This window comes from Podarcis melisellensis (genome assembly GCF_964234715.1).
Source record: "Podarcis melisellensis genome assembly, chromosome: 6".
Lineage (NCBI taxonomy): Eukaryota > Metazoa > Chordata > Lepidosauria > Squamata > Lacertidae > Podarcis > Podarcis melisellensis.
The window spans coordinates 3,432,613-3,447,221 of record NC_138538.1 but is presented as its reverse complement, the minus strand read 5'-3'; the positions used below and the strand labels follow the sequence as shown (position 1 = coordinate 3,447,221).

The following is a 14,609-nucleotide window of genomic DNA, read 5'->3' as shown; positions in this document are numbered from 1 at the left end:
TTTAAAATGTAGTATAAACGCCAACAATTGTGAAACACTTGCCTGCTAGTGCTCCAGTTGGAGGACAGCCTTTACCAAAGGTGTCATGGACTTTGAAGACCCTCGAACTCAGGACACAAGGGAGAAACATGCTAAGAGGAAGGCACGCTTAGCAAACCCTCACCAGGATCAGCTCCCACCCAGAAACCAATGTCCCCACTGTGGAAGGATGTGTAGATCCAGAATTGGCCTCCACAGTCACTTACGGACTCAGTGTTAAAACCGTGTTTATGGGAGACAATCTTACTCAGCTACGAGTGATTGCCAAAGAAGAAGAAAACTAATACTAATACTAATACTAATACTATTCGTCTGGCTTTGGTATAAGGCAGCTGCTTATGTTCCTTTGCCCATACCAGCCCAAGGAATAACAAATAAAGTGAATAATGCAACAATAGCAAAAATAATAGTAGGTAAAGAAGATCACACAGGGGTGGAGGGAGGTACTGGGCTGTGGGGGAGGGAGGTGAAGGGAGTAATTGAAATTGTTAAAAATTGGTATAGGATTTAAGAGATTTAAATTTTTATAAAGATTCTAGAAGGAAAGCAGAAAGCAGCAAGAAATATCAAGTAAAGGTATTGGTGAGGAGATCAGTGTAAATGAAAACATGAGACTTATGGTTTTGTTACATAAGATTTTATTTTGGAGTTGTTTGTTGTAAATAATGTATGTTATGTGAATAAAATAATAAAGGATTTGAAAAAAATTTAAAAAAGAAAAAGGAAGTGTTCAACAGGAGGGTGACCCTCATTCATGTCTCTCTGTTCTACTTTTTAGGATCCAGGTCACCGAATTCCAGGTGAACCAGACAGGCGCTGAGTTTGCTGCTGGGACAGGTGTCGACCTTTCCGTCCAAGATGCCAAAGTCTTGATGAGCGGTAACTGGAAGTTGGCATCCTTTTTAGGGTAAGAACTGCCTGCTGTCGGGGAGCTGCTTTCGACTTCCAAGCAGCGGAGCTGGGAAGAGGGAGAGCGTTGGCCACCTCCTGCCGCTATTGGGGTTTCATCCACACTGTACATTCAAAACGCATGGCTCCTCCCTGCAAACAATTCTGGGAACTGTAGTTTATGGGTTCTGGGAACTGTATTGTTGTTGTTTTTAAAATTAAAATATTTCATTATTTACAATGCACATACAACCACACAATTTTTGTTGTTGTTTAGTCATTTAGTAGTGTCTGCCTCTTCGTGACCCCCTGGACCAGAGCACGCCAGGCACTCCTGTCTTCCACTGCCTCCCACAGCTTGGTCAAACTCATGTTCGTAGCTTCGAGAACACTGTCCAACCATCTCGTCCTCTGTCGTCCCCTTCTCCTTGTGCCCTCCATCTTTCCCAACATCAAGGTCTTTAACAGGGAGTCTCTTCTCTTCTCATGAGGTGACCAAAGTATTGGAGCCTCAGCTTCAGGATGTGTCCTTCCAGTGAGCACTCAGGGCTGATTTCCTTCAGAATGGAGAGGTTTGATCTTCTTGCAGTCCATGGGACTCTCAAGAGTCTCCTCCAACACCATACAATTACACCAACTCAAATACCAACAATACAAAAATGCAGACATAAATGCTACACTTATGTGACTACCCTCTACCAGTGTTCGTCATTTTTTAATATTCTTATTTAGATTGCAATTTGCAACTTTCATCCTTAGTATTATTTCTTAGTTCTGGGAAATGTAGCTCTGTGAGGTGCAAACTCCATTTCCCAGGATTCTTTAGGGGGAAGCTATGTGCTTTTCTGTGTTTGCAGCTGTCCTGGCTGAAAAAAGATTCAGTTGCTGGTCCAGTCAACGTCTCTACCTGGAAATGGAAGGGGCAGCCATCTTTTTCTTCACATCAGGACACACATCACATCATTCTTGCAGGCTTTCTGGCTGGGCATTGGTCTCCATCTACCTGGGGAACAGAGCCAGCCCAGACACCCTTTCAGTTTCTCCATCCCATCTTCAAGAAGATTGTTCTGGCTGTACACCATCACTGCTCTCCTTGCCTCGTTCCAATGCAATGACTGCATCTTTCCCCTACAGAGATGACAGTGGCACTGTTGACATCATCATCGACCGGCTCACCATCTCTACTGTCATGGGAGTGGACAGCAGCGATGAAGGACGGCTTCGGGTGTGGTACGAAAGCTGCCGTTCTGCCATGGGGGACTTCAGGTTGAAATTCTACGGGGGAACCAGGTACCTCTAATTCCTTATTTTCCTAGACACTGAAAGGCAAAGGACTATAGCTCAGTGAGGGAGCACTTCCTTTGCTTGTAGAAGGTCCTGGTTCAGTCTCCAGCATCTTCAGGTAGGGGTGGGATAGACACCTGCTTGAAATTCTAGAGAGCCACGACTGAGCTAATGGACCATTTTTTTAAGAAGAGCTTGTAACTTGGGTGAGTTAGATTGAAATGATCACTTACAGTTTCTGGAGTTCAAAGGCTTTATTCATGCAGGAGCAGGTTTATCTTGGCAGGAATTATTTACAGGATTGGTAGAGATGAAAAGAGAGTGGATCAGCTTTTAGGGGTGGAGTTAGCTTAAAAAGAGAGGCTACAAACAAGTGCTGGCTATATTGCTAAACAAACAGTGGCCTCATGTGGTTTAAAGTAACATTGCCGTTGTTGGAATAGCTGAGCTAGTAGTAGAGCATGAGGCTCATAAACCAAAATCTAATCTCTCTTCCCAACCCAAAGCTTGGGCGATTTCCCACATAGAAGGGGCATCTCTCTTGCTTAGGGCACTGCAAAACACCTCTTCTAGGTTGGAAGAACAGCAGTGTTAGATTAGCCATCATACTAACATTTGCTCCTTCTTTCTCCCACAGCTGGCTGTACAACATTGCAGCATCTGCTCTCAGGGACATGCTGAAGTCAGAAGTCAATCAACAAGTAAGATTTTTGAACTTCTTAGTTGAAGGACAAAAGCTGGACCTTATTACTGCTGCCTGTCTCCATTTCCCTGCCCGGCCCTGCCCTGCCCTGCTCTGCATGTGAAGCCCTGGTACATTAAATCAGAGACAGGGAAACTGTAGCCCTGTGCAGGCAGTTGGACTACAACGCCCATCATCCCTGAGCATTGGCCATGCTGGCTGCAGGGGCTGATGGGAGTTGGAGTCCCTCAACATCTGGGAGAGCCACAGGATCCTTTGCCCCCAGTATTAAATGCATATGTTTGTGGTGGAGCAATCACCTAGTCCCAGAGCGGAATAATAATATAATAATAATTTATTATTTATACTGGGTTTCCCCAGCCAATCTGGGCGGCTCCCAATCGAACATTAAAAACACAATCAAGCATCAAACATTAAAAACTTTCCTAAACAGGGCTGCCTTCAGATGTCTTCTAAAAGTCATACGGTTGTTTATGTCCTTGACATCTGAAGGGAAGATGTTCCACAGGGCAGGTGCCACTACCGAGAAGGCCCTCTGCCTGGTTCCTTGTAACCTCATTTCTTGCAGTGAGGGAACTGCCAGAAGCCCCTCAGAGCTGGACCTCAGTGTCCGGGCTGAATGATGGGGGTGGAGACGCTCCTTCAGGTATACTGGACCGAGGCCATTTAGGGCTTTCAAGGTCAGCACCAACACTTTGAATTGTACTCAGAAACATACTGGGAGCCAATGCAGGTCTTTCAGGACCGGTGTTATATGGTCTCAGAGGCCGCTCTCAGTCACCAGTCTGGCTGCCGCATTCTGGATTAGTTGTAGTTTCCAGTCACCTTCAAAGGTAGCCCCACATAGACAGCATTGCAGTAATCCAAGCAGGAAATAATGATGATGATGATGATGATGATGATGATGAGAATGTATTATTTATACCCCACCCATCTGGCTGGGTTTCCCCAGCCACTCTGGGCTGCTTCCAACAGAATATTAAAATACAATAGTCTATTAAACATTAAAAGCTTCCCTAAACAGGGCTGCCTTCAGATGTCTTCTCAAACAAGAGCATGCGCCACTCTGGCGAGACAGTCTGCAGTAGAACATCTGTTATTTGTGGAGAAGGCTACAGGTTTAATCCCTGGTGCATCCCCAGGTAGGGATGGGGGAGATCCCGACCTGTTTGAAATTCTGGAGATCTGCTGCCAGTTAGTGTAGACCGTATTCAGTTGAATACACCAATAGTCAGACTCACTTCCTACCTTCCTAAGTGTCCCCCCTTTCAGCTGGTTCCAGTTCCCCCTCTCCCTTTGTGATGGAAAGAGAGCTCCAGGTGACATTCACTGTCCATCCCTCTGAATGTTATGGGCTTTCTTCCCTTCCAGCTCTGTTCGGAGGTCAAGAAAGGAATCGGCAAGATTGCAGAAATCCTGAAAACCATGAATGGTAAAGCACCTTGTATGCCTGGAGCTACCAGCTCAAAATCACCCCTCTGGGAATAATTTTTGGCACGCTGGTCTGCACCTTGCTAAACATTGGCTTTCTCCGTGTCCTTTTTCCAGTCTCGGCCCAGTTGGACCCCATTGCAGGGATAGACTATTCCTTGGTGGAAAAGCCCGTGATTGATGTGGATCGATGCAATGTGGACCTGAAGGTAATGATAACCTTGCGGGGATGGAGGGAGCAGGGATCCAGCAGATCATTTCAGATTGTCTGTGGATCTGCGAAGCCTTTTTTCAAACCTCTCCATCCCAGTCTTCTGGGAAGCCTGATCCCAAAGTAGATAGAGCTTTGTGGCACTGTGAGATTGAATAGCTGTTTCTCTTTCTGTGCGGCCTCCCCAAGGTGGAATGGGAAGCAATTTCCAGAATGGTTGTCCAAAACATGAGAGACTGGAGAGGTGGTTTGATGGAGATGGATTGAGAATTCAGTGGGTAAATTTAAATTTTAACCTCCTGTGTGTGAGAAACACGAGAGTAAACAGGCTGTGAAGCCCTTTTAGCAGAGTAAAAACACTTGCACACTTTTGCAGCCTATTGGAAGCTAGGAATTAGGCAGTTACACCTTTTATCGCTGTTTGTTTGTGATCTGCTGCCCTTTCCCTTCTTTATCCCCGTTGCTAAGAATAAACAACACATTTTTGTAAAAGCGAAAAGGTTTATTTACATTTCAACGCAGGCAGCAAATACTTCTAAGTAGTATTTGCCAGTTTGAATTTCCGTGTGCTGCTCTGGTTCTCCAGAAGCGGCTTAGTCATGCTGGCCACATGACTCGGAAGCTGTACGCCGGCTCCCTCGGCCAATAAAGTGAGATGATGGTCAGGAGTCCCTTTATCTTTTGTGGTTGTTGTTTAGTCATTTAGTCGTGTCCGCCTCTTTGTGACCCCCTGGACCAGAGCACGCCAGGCACTCCTGTCTTCCACTGCCTCCTGCAGTTTGGTCAAACTCATGCTGGTAGCTTCGAGAACACTGTCCAACCATCTCGTCCTCTGTCCTCCCCTTCTCCTTGTGCCCTCCATCTTTCCCAACATCAGGGTCTTTTCCAGGGAGTCTTCTATTCTCATGAGGTGGCCAAAGTCTTGGAACCTCAGCTTCAGGATCTGTCCTTCCGGTGAGTACTCAGGGCTGATTTCCTTCAGAATGGAGAGGTTTGATCTTCTTGCAGTCCATGGGACTCTCCAGAGTCTCCTCCAGCACCAGAATTCAAAAGCATCCATTCTTGTGCGATCAGCCTTCTTTATGGTCCAGCTCTCACTTCCATACATCACTACTGGGAAAACCATAGCTTTCACTATACGGACCTTTGTTGTCAAGGTGATGTCCCTTTACCTTTACCTTTATGTCACATGTCCACCACATGTGGAAGAAACTGCCTTCTTTCACCCCACACTTCCAACAGGTTTCTTACCTGGGATCTGCCTTCAAATTCTTCCTTCTTTCTGAGGTGGCAATCTCACTGTGGAGCACCCTACAAAAGTTGACCATCTTCTCTCCTCTTCTCACCTAGGGTCAGTTCTTCATGGTGGGAAAGACCCTCCACGGCAGCCCCTTCCAGCCTGTCCCCTACCTCTTACCCAACCAGACAGACTCCATGATCCTCCTGGGCATCTCTGAACTCGTCGCCAACTCAGCTGCCTTTGTGTACTACACTGCAGGGGCACTCAGGGTGAATTACACGGATGCCATGGTAAGGAGGTGTGGATGTGCACAGGGCCTGTCAAGGCCATGAGGCGCAGGTACACGGTCCCAGGTTTGAATCCTGGTGTCACCAGTTGACAGGCTATGAGGCTGAAAAGACCCTGGCCCAATTCCTTGGAGGCAGAGGCGGAGCTAGCTGCTCTGGCACCTGGAGCGGCACACGGGGGCAGGGCTAGCTGCCTGGGGGCAGGGCTAGCAGGGGCGGGGCCAGTATCCCAGGGGGGCACTGCCCGCAGCGAACGGTAAGGACCCCTGTACCTATGGAACCGCCTCTCCCAGTATGTCCCACGGAGAACCTTAAGGTCCACAACACTTTGGAGGTCCCGTTGCAAGGTGGTTAGATTGGTTTCAACTAGGGCCAGGGCCTTTTCAGTACTGGCCCCGACTTGGTGGAATGCTCTGTCACAAGAGACTAGGGCCCTGCAGGACTTGACATCTTTCCGCAGGGCCTGCAAGACAGAGCTGTTCCGCCTGGCCTTTGGTTTGGACTCAGTCTGACCCTTAAGTTGCCCTCCCCTTGTGGTCTTGATCTATGGGCTACTATTAAAATAGGGCTGCATTTTAAATTGTATTTTTAACCTGTATTTTAAATTGGTTCCCCCCCCCCATTATGTTTTTACTGTAATTTTACTGGTGTTAGCAGCCCTGAGCCCGGCTCTGGCCGGGGAGGGGGGTATAAATAAATTATTATTATTATTATTATTATTAACCGTCCCAGGAAGGCGATCGGCAAAGCAATCAGCGCCCATTGGGGGTGATCAGTGCAGCAATTGGCACTCAGGGGGGTGATTGGTGTGGCTATTGGTGTCCAGGGGGGCAGTGTGGCGATCTACCCGGGGCGGATTTTGTCACCCTTCCCCCCCCCCCCGGGATGACACTCGGGGTGGGCTGCCCCTGCCCCCCCTTCCTACGCCCCTGCTTGGAGAGCCAGTATGAGTGTAGACAATCAGACACACAGACATACAGACATACAGAGTAAAAGGTAAAAGTAAACTCTCTTGCATTGTTTAATACGGTATATGTTTTTATTGCGTTGTGAAAGCTCGTTGTGATGCTTCATATGAAGTGCTCTGTAAATTAATTATAATTATTAATTATGAGCTAGATGGACTGATGTCCTGACTGGGCAAGAGGCAACTTCTCAGGGTCTGATGGGTCTGGACTTGCCATAGGGTTGCCATATTTCAAAAAGTAAAATTCTTGACTCCTGCAAAAATTTGTGAGCTTTTTTTTTTTTAGGAAACCAGCTTTTTTGGGGAACAAGCCCAAATCCCCTCAAAATAGTGACTTTAAGCTTTTGGAACTGTTTCCGGTGCTTTTCCCATCGCAATGCCATACATCCGTGTTTTCGCTGACATTTTGCCGATTCAGCTAAATTCCCCCCGGACGCCATGCTTACATCCGAAAACCAGGACATGTCAGGAATTTTCCCGATGTACGGCAAGCCTATCCTTGCCTGAACCACTTTTAGGGCTGCTGCAAAACTCTGAAGGTGTGGCTGTACTATGGAACGAATGAAGCTTCTAACTCCCACAACCGTAACTCGAAACTAATAAGGCATAGAAAATGTTTATTCACACCAGTGACTATGGCATGTGAGATAATCCAGTGCAGCAATTTCAATCAAAATAAGAGGTGATGTAGTTAATTTTTTTTTATAAAAATGTGGTGATCTGTCATGGAACAACCCCACGGAAGACGGTAGCAGTGGTTGCCCAGACCTTGTTGCTGGTTGCAAAGAGCCCCCCAAAACGTAGCTCTGCCATTGCACCTCTGATTGCCCCCCCCCCACTTCTCCTGGAGAAATGTGATATTTAGCACTGAACAAACGGCAATTGGGTTTTCCGTGGATGGCTGTTTGTTCCAATTTAGCACTAAAGAGCAGCTCATCTAAGTGAGAACTGTGGGGCAAAGGCAAGACCGCACATACCTGGTCCTAGACAACACAGGACAAGCAGAAAACCTTTCTAGACCCAGGGCAAGAAGAAGTGTGGATGGTCCCTGATCTCCAAAGATTACGGAGAGCAAATCCAGTGCGTTAGCCTGGAAACTGGGGCTGTCCCAATCAAACATTCACACGCGTTGTCGTTTCAGGTTCCCGAAAGTTTGCCTTTGCGTCTGAACACCAAGAATGTGGGGATATTTGTACCAGAGGTGAGTTTATTCTTGTGAAGGTGGGGGAATTATTGCCAGGGGTTGGGGAGGAACAGAGGGAAATGTGATTGCCCCACCCAGTCACAAGAGCCAAACGCAAAACTGAAAACCTCTTGTGAAATCTTTTCTCTGGTGAAAAATTCTCTCTTTTGGAGCAACGGGTCACAAAAAGGTTTTGTTTGTTGCTGAGATGTTAACATATGAGAGTGCTGGAGGTGAAATAGTTAAACAGGTTACCCAATCAGGATCCAGGGGGTGGAGTCAGAGGGACTATAAAACCAGCTCTGGGAGGAGCGAAGGGGGAAGCTCATTGGGAGTTGGGTGGCTGGTTGGAGTGGGAGTGAATTGGGATAGCGTCTGTGGGTAGGTTGAGTTAGTGTAGTGAAATAAGCTGAGTCAGGAACAGTTAGGAGCTAGGAAGACCAGTAAATATCTGAGAGGTGGTTTAGTGAGTGAGAGCAGGTAGTGGAATTATAGGTCTGGATAGGCACCCCATGATTGTAATTGACTGATACTGTTTATGAAACCACACACTTGTTAAACTGCAATAAATAAACAGAAGTTTATGTTCCAATTTAACCCTGGCTGGATTCAATATTGTACCAGGTAGGGCCTGGGTGGTGGCAGCGAGAAATCAAATGGTGGCACAGGGATCAATAGACGGTGAAATGTCCGGGGACCCTGTGTGATCGCCACAGTTGTGTTGTAGAATCATAGAATTGCAGGGTTGGAGGGGATCACCAAAGTTGATGCTGCATAAAGTTTGCATGTGCTAGGTGCACCCTATAGGGCAGGCGTCAGCAACCTGCGGCCCATGGGCCACGAGCAACCCATGGGCGTCGTTTAAACGGCCCCCAAGCTGCCCCCGAACCAAGCCACCTGCTCGGCGAGTCCCTGTGTGCTGCGCTAAACTGGCGCAGCGCAGAGTGGGGGCTCACTTCCGCGGTGGCGGAAACCGTGCCTGCGCAGACGACGGAAATTGCGTCTGCACAGACGCAGATGCCGGAAATTGCATCTGCGCAGACGTGATCTGGTCCACGGAGCGATCTCCGTGGGAGTGAACCGGCCCAGGCGAGGTAAACCTTGCCAACCCCTGCTGCAGGGGCAATCTTTTCCGGAAGATATTTGTATTTTGAGGAGTTTAGCGATCTGACACGGTCATTTCTTCCTGCCTCTGTTTACTTCCCATCTCCATCTCTTGTTCTGCTCTTTGATGGCTGAGAACAGCTTTTAATTTGTTGGAAGGAAGTGATGATGCAGGGCACCTTCTGACCTCCTTTGATGTTAGACATTGTTTGAAGGAATGTGCGGTATTGGAAGAGGGGGCTAGCTAATCTACACCAGCTAGTTGGGCAAGGCATGTAGGCTAACAAGTTAGCTAATCGGATGGTTTGGGGGCAGAGTTCTGAGAAGCTCCTGCACGGACTGATCGGCGGCAGGGCTGTGCAAACTGAAGCTACCAGGGGGAGTCACCTCACCGCTTCTTGAGGGCTTCCCAGTGGCAGATAGAAGTGCATACTTGGTATGTATATATTGCTTGCTGTTTAGAAATAAAATCTTCTTCTTCCCACTCACTTGTGTTTTGCATTGCTTCTAAATCTCCTTTTAAAAGAACTCCCTTGCATTTGGCAAGAGAGGTGCGAAGGAGAGATGAGTCGGTGGAAGAAGATTGGAAGAAATTTAAAGTTTATTTACAGAAACATTGTAAGATTAAGGAATTTTAGAAGGATGCTGGAATGAAGTTATGTGGTTTTAGCAGAAATGTTATAAAGGATTAAGTAAAAATAGACTGTTAATTGATGAAAGGAGGGGAAGTACAGTTAGATTATATCAAGATAAATTACAGGACAAAAACTGGGAAAGATGGAAAGGATTTGCTGAAATAGCTAACCGAACTAGAATACAAAAAAGGGAGGTGTGAGGAGGTCAAGGAAACAAGCAAATGAAAGGTAAGTTATGGGAAGGTTCGGTGTGTTTTTTAATTGTTTTTATTTTTCTGTTTTTTTCCTGGTTTTTCCCCTCCTTATTGTGATGTGTTGTCGTGTTTTTGCTTAATTTGGTGTTTTCTTTTTTTCTCTTTTTGTAACCTTTAAAACTTTAATAAATATTACTTTTTTTAAAAAAGGAGCACAGCTGCACAAGAGCTATCTCAAAGTACTGAATATTTTTGATGACACCGACGTAGATGCTGCAAAAATACCCGTTCCACATTTGTAAGAACTTGATTGTTTAGTGTGGCGGCACCTGGAACTCCCTGCCTCTTGATCTCAAGCAGGCATCCTCACTGAATCTCATTAAAAGAACCACCTTGCATTTCGCAAGACGCACCCGTCCCGTAATAATTCCCCCAGGCGCAGAAATATTGATCTCTCCCCGTGCCACTGACCCAATCGTAATGAAACACCTGTTCCATCACAGCACCTCTCTTTTCTCCCCTCCGCAGCTGAACGAGCTCTTTCCAAATATGCCCATGGAGTTCCACCTGGCTGCCCAAAAGGAACCTGAGATACGCTTCCAGCCCAATGGAGTGGAGGTCACGCTCTTTGCATCTGCAGAGGCCTTTGTCATCCTCCCGAACGCCAGCCTGGCCTCCGTGTTCCTGCTGAATATTGTAAGCATCGTTAACAGGTGGGGTTGGTGGAGGAACGGAGATCCCTGCCCTTCTCAGAGATGGTGGGGAGAGGCTTCAATATGAACCGTCTTAAAGAGGGTTGGGAGGTGTGCGTCACAGGCCTGCCGCTGCTACCAGTGCAGCAAAACAGTGCCTGCGTCACACGGGGTTGGACTAGATGACCCTAGGGTCCCTTCCAGCTCTGCAATTTTATAAGTGTGCTTCTGGGAGCTGTGAGTAGATGCTGCTCATGCATCTTTACTTAAAGCTAGCCCAGAGAGTGGCCTTCCCTATCAGCTTCTTCCCTCCCCGGCTCAGGGTGGATGGGGATGAAGCCCGAATGAGTCGGCCCTTGCTGCCGTTGGCTCTGGCTTCCTCCATCGCTGGTTTAGCGCCACCTGCTGTTTGGCTCCCATCCTTCTGCCCTACCTGAAGTGAAGGACATAAGGCAGGAGTTGATAATGCAGGCGAGCTGTGCACAAGCAAGTTGCCGGCTAGCTCTGCTGAGGCTCCTTTTATTGGCACAATATGCAAACCCAGGCAGATACATTTTGGGCTGTGACCTTTACACATCTTCCGGTCCCGAGCTCGTGGGGTGGCACAAAGTTACTTTGGCACCTGTTTCCACCGTGTCATTTTCCCCTTGCACAATGTATGACGAAAGAGACAAAGGTCACAGACAGGACACGGCAGACTACTGAGACCCCAAAAGCTTAGACAGAGGGCAAGATGTTCAGACAGCTGTGGCTTTATCTGTGAGGGGGAATGTGCACCCCAAGGTCACGCGTGCAGACAGCTGAGGCTGCCCGCGGGCAGGAGTGTGCTCCACAACCCAGCGATCATTCCTACATACCATTCCCTGATGCGCACAGGAAGCATGAACGGCCTTAGATGCGTCACCCAACCCAGACTCTGCTCATCCTCTTCTGTCTATTCTCTGGCTTACAGGACGCCAACCTCACGGGGCAACCCCTTCTTAAGCCAGGGAAGTCTGGGAAATCCCTTGGCTATGCCGGGGCTTCTGTGACCCTGAAAAAGTGAGTATCGCTCCTCTTCTCTGGCTCCAGGTTCTTCCTCTTATTCCGCACCCCCCTTCCCCAATCCCCAGGATTAGCACAGGATTCCTGCCTGCTGTTGTCTCACCTTTAATGCGGGCCTCCATGCAATTATTATTATTGCACAGGCCTCGGTCCAGTATACCTGAAGGAGCGTCTCCACCTCCATCGTTCTGCCCGGACACTGAGGTCCAGTGCCGATGGCCTTCAGGCGGTTCCCTCATTGCGAGAAGTCAAGTTACAGGGAACCAGGCAGAGGGCCTTCTCGGTGGTGGCACCTGCCCTGTGGAACTCCCTCCCACCAGAAGTCAAAGAGAAAAATAACTACCAAACTTTTAGAAGACATCTGAAGGCAGCCCTGTTTAGGGAAGCTTTTAATGTTTAATAGGTTATTGTATTTTAGTGTTTTGTTGGAAGCCTCCCAGAGTGGCTGGGGAAACCCAGCCAGATGGGCGGGATATAAATAATAAATTATTATTATTATTATTATTATTATTATTATTATTATTATTATTATTATTAATTGCCCCTGCCCATCACACCTGCTTTGCATGCAAAAAGCTCCGAGTTTGGTCCCTGGCATCAGTGGCGTAGCGTGGGTTGTCAGCACCCGGGGCAAGGCAAGTAATTTGCGCCCCCTAACCCTAAGCCCCAGATGTTGCGCCCGGTGCGGCCGGCCCCCCCCTGCACCCCCCACGCTACGCCACTGCCTGGCATCACTGGGTGCAGATGGAAGGAGCTGGGAGACAGGAGTTTAAATCCCAACTTGGCCATTTAGCTCACTGGGTCACCTGAGGGGCCAGGCACTGCCTGTCAGCCTAACCTACCTCACAGGGTTGTTGCGATGGTTAAATGAGAACAATGCATATACCCCCTTGAGCTTAACTGGAGAGAAAAGGTGGGATATAAGAAATGGAACGAAGAAGCAAATGTTCCTGAGAGCATAAATCAGGGGACAGCAAGCTTACTGCACTTTGGGCTGGTGTCTCCAGCACCGATCGCGCGGCGGGCCAGAGTGTGGGGGAGCACATGCCCATACGCGTGCGCACATGCTATTTCCAATGCACTTCCGGGTCAGAGGAACACCAGAAATAGCTTGTGTGCATGTGCAGGGGCCTCCTCCGACCCAGATGTGCACCGGAAATAACGCTTGTGCATGCGCGCAAGCTATTTCCTTTGCTCCTCCGACCCAGAAGTGGGCAGCCGCGCAGCGCAGCGCCGGTAAGAGCGGGCGGTGGTGGCAGGGGTTGCTGCGGGCTGGATAAACAAGTCCCTCAGACCTTATCCGGCCCGTGGGCCTTAGTTTGGGGACCCCTGGCATAAATGAACCCCGACCTGGTGCTTTCTCATCCTTCTGTGTACCCTGCAGGTTGCGCCTGTCGAAGGAATGGTCCAAGGTTGGCGAGATCAGGGTGAGTATAGAGGAGGAGCCCAGGTGGATGAAGGAATGGGTGGGGCTTGGAATCTGGAGACTGGGGTTGTGAGATGCACCTACAGTGGTGCCTCGCAAGACGACAAACCCGCTAGACGAAAGGGTTTTCCGTTTTTTGATGCGCTTCGCAAGACGAAATTCCCTATGGGCTTGCTTCGCAAGACGAAAACGTCTTGCGAGTCTTGCTATTTTTTTCCGCTCCCCTCCTTTTTCTAAGCCGCTAAGCCGCTAAGCCTTTAATAGCCACTAAGCTGCTAAACCGCTAATAGCGCTAATCCGCTAAGCTGCTAATAGGGTTGCTTCGCAAGACGAAAAAACCGCTAGACGAAGAGACTCGCGGAACAGATTATTTTCGTCTTGTGAGGCACCACTGTAGCTGTGCACACTAGGGCAGTTCATAAAAAACTTTTTTTAAAAAATACATGCTCCAAAAGTCTTATCTTACTACACTAGGGATTATTTAGCTATACAGTCATACCTCATGTTACGTCCACTTCATGTTACATCCTTTCCGGTTACGTCCTGCGGTGACCTGGAAGTACCAGAAAAGGTTACTTCCAGGTTTCACCACTCGCGCATGCGCAGAAGTGCAAAATGACCTCATGCGCATGCACAGAAGCAGCGAATCGCAACCTGTGCATCTGCAGACGCGCCGCTGTGGGTTGCGTTCTTTTCATGTTGCGAACGGGCCTCCGGAACGGATCCCGTTCGCAACCAGAGGTACCACTGTATCTGAAATTTCGTGCATATCAGTTAATATCTTGACCGTCCTCCACAAAAATAGCTGTTTACTTGGCTGTTTTCCTATATCATGAAGGCTGAAATTTCAATTCAGTGAAGCAGGGTCAATATATTAACTGATACGCATGAAATTTCAGATATAGCTGTATAATCCCAAGTGTAGTAAGATAAGACCTTTGGAGCAGGCTTTTTTAAAAAACATTTTTTATTAACCGCCCTAGTGCACACACACTCTTCCCTCCCTGGGGGGGACACAGGGGTATGCATACCCCTCAACTTTTTGTGAATCTAAGTTTGGCTTCATTAAGGGGCAGTATTTCAATATGAGTAGGAAAATGAGAATACCCCTAAACATTTTTTTTAGAAAAAAAGCACTGCTTAAAACTATATGTCCGGGTTCTCAAAAGGGATAGATAGATGATAGATAGATAGATAGATGATAGATGATAGATAGATAGATGATAGATAGATAGATAGATAGATGATAGATAGATAGATAGATAGATGGATAGATGATAG

At 47.8% G+C, this 14,609-nt stretch overlaps 1 protein-coding gene across 1 annotated transcript in view; it reads left to right on the top strand.

Moving 5' to 3' along the window:
- LOC309372936 (bactericidal permeability-increasing protein-like) overlaps positions 1 to 14,609 on the top strand; it is a 42,355-nt gene that overhangs the window by 19,514 nt on the left and 8,232 nt on the right. Inside the window, exons 4-13 of the mRNA XM_081917033.1 lie at positions 818 to 946; positions 2,062 to 2,217; positions 2,849 to 2,912; positions 4,286 to 4,346; positions 4,463 to 4,554; positions 5,907 to 6,086; positions 8,192 to 8,251; positions 10,695 to 10,862; positions 11,811 to 11,899; positions 13,287 to 13,329. Of these exons, the coding sequence (XP_081773159.1) occupies positions 818 to 946; positions 2,062 to 2,217; positions 2,849 to 2,912; positions 4,286 to 4,346; positions 4,463 to 4,554; positions 5,907 to 6,086; positions 8,192 to 8,251; positions 10,695 to 10,862; positions 11,811 to 11,899; positions 13,287 to 13,329 (1,042 nt within the window). The remainder of the gene's footprint in view (positions 1 to 817; positions 947 to 2,061; positions 2,218 to 2,848; positions 2,913 to 4,285; positions 4,347 to 4,462; positions 4,555 to 5,906; positions 6,087 to 8,191; positions 8,252 to 10,694; positions 10,863 to 11,810; positions 11,900 to 13,286; positions 13,330 to 14,609) is intronic.